The 10,368-nt window shown below is 50.7% G+C and overlaps 1 protein-coding gene across 1 annotated transcript; it reads right to left on the reverse strand.

Annotated features, from left to right (window-relative positions):
* Positions 1 to 429: 429 nt before the first annotated feature.
* tmem178a (transmembrane protein 178a) lies at positions 430 to 6,906 on the reverse strand. The gene is made up of 4 exons (XM_086081900.1): positions 5,638 to 6,906; positions 4,456 to 4,569; positions 4,095 to 4,232; positions 430 to 3,169 (listed from the first exon to the last, which is right to left on the reverse strand). Exons 1-4 carry the CDS (start codon positions 6,104 to 6,106, stop codon positions 2,928 to 2,930), a joined length of 963 nt encoding a protein of 320 aa, XP_085938026.1. The 5' UTR covers positions 6,107 to 6,906; the 3' UTR covers positions 430 to 2,927.
* Positions 6,907 to 10,368: the final 3,462 nt, after the last annotated feature.

Below are 10,368 nucleotides of genomic sequence, written 5' to 3' on the forward strand. Positions count from 1 at the left end.
CAACGGTGTGTTTGGGGGCGGGATATGCAAGCTGTGACGTAAATAATGGGAGGATGCAAAATGCAAATAACAATAAGGGTGAGGCGGTGTCGAATCAAACCTTTATCCGCATATTTACATTGCAAAAACTATCACTTAATGCCATCTGTGCCAATCATCAAGGTAACAGACTCAGCTTGTTTAGGGGGGGGGGCTCAGTTGATCAAAACGAGGCGTGATGACATTTTCATCTGTTGCCGTGATTGGTCCAAACAAGTCTGGTAGCCGTGCACAAGCTGTTGCATCGCCCAATCAGCAGAATTCACTGTAGGACATCACGAAAAGTCCATTTGAAAAGTTCGAGAAAAAGCAAAGCACTCTCATCTCTAGTATGCAAAACCACATGATGAAAACAGTTCTCCAGATTGTCCACAAGCACAGAAATGCACACGCTGTTGAAACGTTGATTTATTTTTCATTTTCACCAAACAAGTCAGTGCAACATATGCACAGCAGCTGTATTTATTTACATTGGCGTGAACAAGAAATCGGCTCACGTGAAGAAGAAAATTGCAGAAATAAAAACTAGACAGTAGCGCCTTGAGATATGAGTGAGCCGTTGGAGCCGCGAGCCGCCGCTCGACCCATTTTGTTGCTTCAACTTGAGATACGAGCGCTGTTGGAGAACGCAACTCAATGACTTTGGCAAGAATTCTTCCAAAAAGAGGTTTCAAGATGGCCACTCTCGGCAGATGTTTCCGACAAAAGTCAAATTCACACGACACTTTGTGTATTTCCTCCAACCGCGTGAAGAAGCTTCGCCTTAGGAAAAGTCCACTTCTGGATGCTAACAGACAACAGAAAACGCCATTCGCATGCTAATGTTAGCATTGCCATTTTGGAAGGAGGAGACTTTCCCTTAGCCTGGAAATCACCACGGTCGCGCATCAAGCGCATTTCTGAGGACGGTGGAATGAAACAATCAGCGAACGCGACGTCACAGAAGCCACTTGGAGAAGCCAAGAAGCAAACAGTCGCGATGGACGGCGACCGACGGTCATCTGAAAATGCGCGTAACGCTGAACGAAACAAACTAGCGTCTCTCCCGCGCGGCATTTGGCTCTGATGAGAAATTTGGCATTTCTGCAGACGAGCGCCGAATCGACTCGCCACCGACCAAACGTCTCCACCTTGTTGGATGGCCTGAAGGACATCACAGCCTGGCGGGATCTCAACCTTTTCCATTTCAAAAGAAGGAACTTACAAATTTCAATCAAGTGGACTTTTCATGAAATGGAGCTTTTTCTCATGCCGATTGCTACAGAACCGAACACAATAGAAACTCACGTTTTTCTGTTGAAAGAAGGGAATCTAATCTTTCTTTTGCTCGTGTCCGCATTTAAATAGCAATAGAACACAATATTCCGCGGGCCTTGCAAAAACGCCAGTAAAACATTGAGGACGTTGCTCCCATGAAAATGGCTGCCATTAACTGTGCTTTATAAATACATTGGATTGGATTTCTATCAGATATTTTTTCAATCACGTCGGACGCGTCTTCACGATGATATGAAATGATTTTTTTGCGTGTTTGGTCATCTTTTTGCTTCAATTTGTGGTTTATTTTGGCCACCACCGGGGGGCAGCATTATACACACAAAGACGCAGACGAAGAAGAGTTTTCCGATCCACTCACCAAGTTGCGTTTCACCAACGTTAGATTGTGAAGTTACGCGTTGTCTCACCCAAGCGGTTCGTTAGCCCGTCTATGCTGTTAGCATGACCTGTTAGCATGAAGCTAAGTGGACTTCCACTCTCAATGCTAAATCCATCTCAAGTTTGCGCTCGCAAGTCAACGGCCGGAGAGGACGGCTCGAATCCGCACAAAGTCGCAGGCGGGACCGCTCGCGTCTCCAATTGGCGACTTGAAACTTTTGAAACTTTTGAAAGTCCCGACCGACTCCAAGTGCTGTGAAACGACATCGAGAGCGCTCAACGGAAGGCGTGCGTCTAATTGAAGGAGCTGGAAGGTCACGTGCCGCGTTCGGGTGTCGCTCGCGTTTCTTGATGCGTCGGGCCTGACCAGTTGAAGGTTCCGCTCGACTGACGACCGGCACACAAACTCTGGACATTTCCAACTCGCTGGGCGGCGTCTATTTACATGATTGACGGGATGCAGCGTCACATGCAATCTGCCACTTGCGAATGTTGCCAAACGGCAACTGAATTGACGGACCCGGAAGTCAAACAGCGCCCTCTGCTGCCCACTGGAAAAGCACACCAGCAAGCGCAGAACTGGGCATAAAGAAGGGCAAAGTTCATGAAAGGTTCCAAATTGACGTCATATGGGTTAGTGTGATAACAAACATCATCTTTTTCAATCTTTCAAGAAATAAACCACTTATTTTTTTCAGGATGATCACATTTGTATCGAATCATTGATTAATTAGTATGAACAATGTTCAACATTTTGCTGAGCAACATGCACACGACACCGATTGAATTGTTTGCACGTCGCCGTACACTGAAAATCACAAAAATGCAACAAGGTCAAGAAGGTCACATCACCAGTTGGGCAAAATGTGTGCGTGTGTTTGAGCGGACTTTTTGCAGCGATCAAAATGGCCCCAAACTTTAGCGCGAATTTCCTCAACATTTCTTGGACATCTTTGCATGATTTTGTCTGCAAATGATCGCTTACGGCAGATTTTTGAAACGTTGCATCCCTCAGCGCGTGTTTCGACCGCCTTTGTGTCGTTTGCGTGAACTTTTCCATGTTTGTATATACAAGATGTTTTCAAAAAATAGGTTTTGAAATATGCGCATTTTGGAGACTCGTCGCCTGCACTCACACGTGACACGAGCGCGGCCGGTTACCATGGCAACCGTGCAATTCACACGAACTTCACGACGGCAGGCGGGCGGGGTCTCGTGTGGGGGGCGGGGCTTCAAACGGCGGCGGCGCGAACGGCTTTGTCGCTCCTCGGCCCCGAGCGACCGAGGAGCGGGAAGGCGGCGCCCAGGCACCCCGACGCCACGCTGAGACCCAGGCTGGCCCACGCCAGACCCACCGACCAGCCGTAGCCGTGGTCCACGTCGTCCGGCAGGCCGTAGATGAAGGGGGGCTTCCTGGAAAGGTCGTAGGTCACGCTGGCCGCGTACGTGCACAGAGAGATGGTGCAGAAGATTCCTGAAGGCAAAAGCAAGCCAGCGACGCGCACGCGCACGCGCGGGCGTCAGAAGCGCTCGTCTTGTCGCAATGAGGCGCTGCCGCCAGCAGGGGGCGCATGAAAAACTAAACAAACGCACTTACACCCACACGTCAAACACACGCACGCGCTTTTACAGCCGTCAAAATGTATTGAATAATAATTGAAAATCAATCAAGCCGATAATTGAGTCCCCCCAAAAATCGGATCTGATTATTTGATGAATTGATGGAATGATTGATAGCATAATGGATTCTAAAAAAAAATGTATTCTAGTGGCTCGGGCTATCACTATTGATTCTTCTTTAATTGGATTATCCTATTGATTATTCCATCAAATCATTGACTAATCCACACACACACACACAACTTTTTGTGTTTTTTGTTAATCCACTAAGGTTGAATTGAATTGATTGAGTGGATATCGCCCAAGTCCTCGTCATTTATTATCTTCTATAAATAATATATATTAATCAACACCAACACTAAACAGTTAGCAATCGGGATTAGCATGAGTGCGCTAGCAATTAGCATTTAAGGCAGGGGTGTCAAACTGCGGTCCTCGAGGGCCGGAGTCCTGCAGCCTACAAAAACTGCAGCTGATTCCAATTAACAGGATGCTTATCAAGCTGATGATCACGAATCAGCTGTGTTGGAGAAGGGAAACAACCAAGACCTGCAGGACTGCGGCCCTCCAGGACCGGATGTCGCCACCCCTGATTTAAGGTAACAAACACTAACTCGTAACTAGCGTTGAGTTGACATTGTGAGTCACTTACAGACGATGTTCAACAACCGTGGTCGGGTCAATAAAGGTCATGTACAAAGATGGACGCCCCGGCCGGCAAAAACGTGCGCGTTTCCAGGCGGACGTTTGTAAACAGACGCGCGCGCGCACGCACGCACCTGCCATGAAGAAGAGGAGTCCGGCCACGTGGCGCGTGAGGCGACCTTCCCAGAAGAAGCCCACGGCCGTCACGATGCTGCCGCACAGCAGGACGGCGGCCGCCATGCCCAGGAAGCCCGCCGTCATGCGGCGCAGGTCTGTCGGGGGGCGGAACGCAACGTTAAGGCCTGCCAATGCGGGGGCCGGCGCGTTTCCGTGGCGACGGCTTGCAGCTCCACGACATGCGCGCGCGCGTCTTGAAAGTTAGAGTGATAAGCGTTCACCTGACATTTTTCAGTGGGATGACAAAGGTCAGAGGTCATGCATGCGCCGTGCGCGTGTCAACGTGTTGGTGCGCGGATGCGCGCGTGTGCCACTCACGCAGCAGATGCCACTCGTCCTGCTGGATGCTCCGGGTCAGGTTCAGCGGGATGTTCCGCAACCTGATTGGTTGAGAGAAATGATACTTGACGGCCGTGCAGCGCTCGGCGATACCTGCGCTCACGCACGCACACACACAGAGGACAAAAATCCATTTTGATCAACAATAAAAGACAGCAAGTTGAATATTCCCGCAGACAAATATGGCTCATCTTATTTTCCAATTGGCATTTTCCTTCATTGACGTACAATCGAGTCATATTTCGTTTCGTGCCGTTACTGCGCACGTCAAGAGCGCGCTGGCGAGCAAAGCGCATTCGAGCGAGCCCCGTTTGGGACGGAAGACATGAATCCTCGAACCTTTTCTCGGCCTGCGAAGGAATTCCGTTGTTGTCCCTTGGCCAAAAGTCAAAAGCAATAAAGCCAGAAAGTCTCAAACATCCAAACGGCTTCCAGCATTGTTAGATATCGTCTGGTGTGTTTTTAATTGATGAATTCAATTAAAATCTTGTCAGGTGGAAAAGCTTAAGACTATAAAATGAAGGAGCGTTTCAAAGGAGTGTGAAACATTTGAGTCAAACTTGTGGTTATTTTTCTGCCACTAGGGGACATTAGCGTTTCATGCTGGACATCAGTGGCAGGAGCAGTAGTGAACTGTCGACTCCCGTAAACAACATATTTGCAATCCCAGTTATGATCGCGATTATGTTACGTGACTGCTTGACTGCGAAGGTGAAGAAAGTCGTCCATGAGCACGACGAATCAAACATGGCGGCGCTGATCAAGCCCGACATTTGATTGACTTCCGCAAAACCGGCAACTTTCTCATCACTTGTCAACAAAACACTTCGGTTCCCGCGTCGGATAAATGATCACGTGATGTGCTGACAAATGCAAGCGTGGGCCGAAATTCATCCGGAACTTGTTGGACTCTCCAACAGCCTGACTGATTGGAATTGTGCACGCGCACGTGCAAGCACAACCACACACGCAATGTGAGCAAAAGAGAAACGCGCGCGCTCGGGTCTCGTCGGTGGTGTCGGGTGCTAAACGCTAGGCCGAACCGCGCCTCAAAAGCGCGCGTGCAGGACCTCGCGCTCGTCCTTTGCCGAGGTTATGAGAAGAAGGGCAGCGGCAGCGGCGGCGGCGGCGGCGGCGGCGACGGCGACGGCCGCGGCTCACCCCTGTCCACCAGCCGGTCGATGTCCGGGTCCAGTCCGGCCACGTAACACTTGCGCCAGAGTCCGGCGTGCGTGGAGAAGAGCGGGCGTCCGCACTCGGTCTCCAGGATGCCCATGCCCAGGATGGCGCGCCAGTTCTCCAGCAGCTCGTGCTCGCGGCTGCCCACGTGCACGGGCTTCATGAGCGCCACGTCGCGCGCGCCCGTGTCGAGCAGCGGCAGGTGGTAGATGGGCATGTCGCGGTTCTGCTGGCCCCCGGAGTCGGCGCCCTGACGCTCGCAGTTGTCCCGGTGCCGCCGCGTGTCCGTCTCGTACCAGTGGTCGGTGCCGATGGCCGTCACCAGCAGCAGCAGCGAGAGCGCGCTCAGGGCCAGGCTGGCGGCGGCCGACGCGCGCGCCGCCGCCGCCGCCGAACTCCCGCCGGCGCGGCTCGGTTCCGCCGGGCGGCTGGCTTTGTCTTCAGCGGCCATGGCGTCCTGCTGCTGCTGCCGCCGCCGCCGCTGCTGCCATCTCGGGCCAAGCGCGCCGCCGTGCTTGGCCCTCGGGAGCGCGCGCGCAAGCGCAAGCGGCCGGGCGGCGGACAGGAGCCGTCAAGCTCGCGGCGCCGCTGCCGAGCGCAACTTCCGCCGCGTGGCCTTCAAAGTCAAGCGCCGCACAGCTTCTCAAGCTTGCGTTCGAACGCAGCCGCCATCTTATCGTGACTTTTACTCTCACCTTCTGCCAACTATACTCTGTCAATGTTGGCAACTGTGACCGACCCAACTTATGTTTACGTTTTGCAGCACATTTTTGGCTTTACTTTCTCTTGATTGTTGATGCTTGTGCGCAACATGATACATGCTACTTCTAACCTTAGAAGCCAGAAGAGAAACGACTTTTTCTCCCAGACAACCGCACGCATGAAAACCAAAATCAAGGTATTCGACTTGGCGAGATGCAAGATGGCTGCCGGTGGCTTCACTTCCCCCAACGGCAAGAATACGCAGCATTGACAGTGCAGTCACATTCAAGCCGCTGCAGCTTCGAGACCTGGATGCTTTTTTGGGGCTTCCTTTCTGCGGCCATCTTGTTATTCCACACACAACAAACAAACAAACAAACAGTGAGTGAGGGATTGTTCATATTTGTGCGTGTGTGAAGGAGAGAAGGCGACATCGCACCGAGGAGCAAAGAAACGACATCGATCAGCATCTGGTTCTCACCTTTGACCTCCTGCTACTGCACCACTTGAAGCCAATGATTGCTTATTAGCACGCATGCGCGCGCGCGCGCGCGCGCGGCGTCCGACCCGCAAGTCGATTCCTGCTGATGAAGCTTCAGCGGGACGATCAATAATGTCCTGATGGGAGGGGCTTGCCTCTGACGCTCACGCACACACACAAGAGGAGGATCGTGGGAAATAGAAGAATGCGTGTGTGTGAATTGCTGGCGAGTATGTTGATTGCAGGTGCGTTAAAGGATTGCATTTGATTGTTGTCGTGATCGCAATCATGTCAAAAATGCAAACGTTGGCACGACAGACGTCAAAAAGCGACAGGAAGTGCAATGACCTTGAAACACACACACGTTAACGCACACGCAAACCCCGTTGCTGTCGTTTCAAGTTTTTGGCCAAGAATCCTCAAACGCTCGCCCCGAAACAAACAAACACGCAAGAGCCCGTTTGTAAGGCCAACATTTGGTGCGATCGAGACGATTGTTGCCCGGGAACGTTTTTTCATATTTTCTTGTGCACAATCAGGCCTTTTGTTGTCAACTTTTATTTTGAAAGGAGTACATCCTGTTGAACTGCGCCTGCCTACGTTCTCTGTTTGCTGCTGTCAAAGTCATGCGCGGCGGCCATCTTATGTTGCCGCCCGCTAAGCGAGCCCAATTTGAATGCAATGAATTCTCGGTGAGGTTTTCGCGTCATTTTCTGGAGACAAACAAACATGGCGACGCAGCAACAAGAAAACGCTTGGAGCCCGGACAAAAGCGACGACTCCATTTAGCGCCAAAGTTATGTCGTTTATCGAAGGCAGAAGGATCAGAGCGGAAATGACGTGGATTCGCGTCATGGCGTCGGGTCGTGACGCGATGGCGTAAACGGAAGCAAGTCTGTCCGCTCACGCGTCGGTCGTGCGAACGGATTCTCTTTCACCGTTTTCACCTGAACTGAATTTTGTATTCAAGTTAGGCACGCAGGCTTAGCAAGCGGCAACGCAAGATGGCCGCCGGCGGCTTCAATTGCGGCTACGGCGATCAGGCGGCGCTGAGTCCAATTGTTTATCCATCGGCGCCGCACCAAACCAAATTGAAGCGAGCGTTTCTTTTTGTTGCTTTGTGGCCGCGTTGGCTGCCGACCTTTGACCTTGTGGCGCATTTCTGTCGTCGGCTTTCAAAGTGAGAGTAAATCACTCTTGTTGAAGGTCAACTCTGATTTGCAAAATGGTCCAACGTGCGCACACGCACACGCACACGCAGAGTAAAATCAGCTTAAAAGGATCATTGTGGTTCCGATCGTCATTATTTGCCAATGGTCACAACATTCTTTTTGGAGCCTTTATGATGATGCTGCGTCGGGGGCGGGGTTGAGTCGGGGAGGGGGGGGGCGGGGGGCGGTCTGGGCGGGTCCGGTTACAGGAAGCAGCTGCAGCGACTTTTATGAATTATTGATCATCTTAATGGACAACTTTTTTTTTTTGCCTCCATCACCTGAGATGTCCCATGAGGCAAACACGTGACTTGCGACGGGAGCCATCTTGGCACACGCGCGCAAAGTGAAAGTCGAGGGAGACGCTGCGCGGCACTCGAACATGCGAGTGGAATTTGTTTCCGGGACCAGCCAAGCCTTTGGCCAATAATCAATTGATCATACGGAGATGATGCAAAGCGTCAAGTTGTGTCTTGCGAAGCTCTCGTGATTCCGTTTCGGGCCAAACACGCACGGAAAGTGTTTTTGTTTTCACATGAAACCTGATCCAAAACGTCAGTAAGAGTGGCAACGCAAGATGGCCGCCATCTGGCTCCAGCCACTCGGAGTCCAGTCATACGTGATTGAAAGCTCCGTCGCTTCAACGTTCGTCAAATCATTCGCTAACGAGCACGCGAGTCGCATTTCTCATCTGAAAATAACAATAAAATCAACGCATGCTTCTTAATAACAATAAAATCTTTCTTTTATAAATGGGAAGGTGTCGTATTTGACGTATTTGAAATGAAAGTCCAAAAAAAGACACATTTGGGGTCAAAAGCAAAAACTGCCAAATTTGATTGACAAATTGTCAGCAATAAAAAGTCGTCAAAAGATTTTTGATGCTAACGATAACACGAGTCGCGAGACCGCACTCACTCTTTCTTGATTATTATTATTTATTTGCTCGGACCCTCCCAAGCAGGACTTGGCATCTTCCACGCCACTAAAGATGAGTTTCAATGATTATTATTATTATTATTTTGGGGCGGCAAGCCAACGGACGCCAAGCTGCACCGAAGGCAAGTGACGGCACTCCGCCAGCCGGAACCTCACGCCACTAAAAGTGAGGGTGCAAATTCTGGTTGGGGGGACGGCGTCGCATGCTTCCGCCTCCTTTTTTCAAAAAACGCCCTTTAAAGGACACGCGACTCACTTTCAGCAGTAAAAGGTCATCATTCATTCAAGCGATAACAATTATTAAATTCCAAAAGACATTTTGCTGACGTGATGCTTGGGAAACAGGTGACGACCAATCATGACTCAGCTTGCTGACGTCACATGACCAAAGCCAGAAAACTGGAGAGCTCTGATTGGTCAATACTTGCTCAGCACCTGTGATGTCATTTTCACTTGACAGCAAGTTTTGAAAGGTTTTCATTGCACACGAACAATCGTCTGACTTTTATGGATTGACTTTTTTTTTTTTTTTAAGTCTCCCATTTAGCGTAAAAGAACGTTGAAGTAAGACAGAAAACTGCAATTTGGTCCATTTTCATTTCTCTTCATTTGTCTCGAGTTGCTTCGACGCAATCGATCAAAAGTTCTGGAGGCGCCGAAAAAGCACGAAAGCTTCCGCCAGCAAAGCAAGATGGCGGCAAAATAAATGTTCAAGTCCACGACGCTCAAAAGGCTGCGATGCGCCTCAGCTCTCATTTGACTTACGACGCGCGCCGGGACACACGATGCGCGTGACCCGCAGCGTCCTTCAACGCGCGCAGGGACAAAAACGGTGGCGTTAAACGTTCAAGAAAAGTCGCGACGGCCCCCGCCGTCCCCTGCACACGCGCGCGTGCGTGTGCGTGCGTGTAGCCCACGCGGCCTTCATCCCGGTGCTCATTAGGACTCGGTCTGCTCAACGTTGCTCGTTAACACGCGCGCGCGCGCGCACTGCTGGCCCCCTCCTGCTGGCATGACGCCCGCGTGGCAGAGCGCGATGGCGGATTCCTGCCGTCACACGTGGACTCATTAGCAAGAAAAGAATGTCTCCATAAATGGGATGGACAATTTCCTGTCGACAATTCGACACCAACTGATGAGCAAGATTCTAAAGTTGTGAAAAGATGTCAAAGCTCGGAAGGCTTCCAAAAGTGGCGCCAAGTTAAAGTAGAGTTACTTGCGTCAAAAATCGAATTTGGTAAAAGGACTCACTCAAATAATGACTCAAGTACAAAAACAAAAAGTACAGGCTTTGACGTCATCGCCAAGCGATCTCGCTCGCTCGCTTTTCTTGTTGGAAGGCAACATTTGAGCTCAAAACAATCACTTGAAACATTCTTT

This window comes from Leptonotus elevatus, chromosome 8 (genome assembly GCF_054856555.1).
Source record: "Leptonotus elevatus isolate MCC_2025b chromosome 8, RoL_Lele_1.0, whole genome shotgun sequence".
NCBI lineage: Eukaryota > Metazoa > Chordata > Actinopteri > Syngnathiformes > Syngnathidae > Leptonotus > Leptonotus elevatus.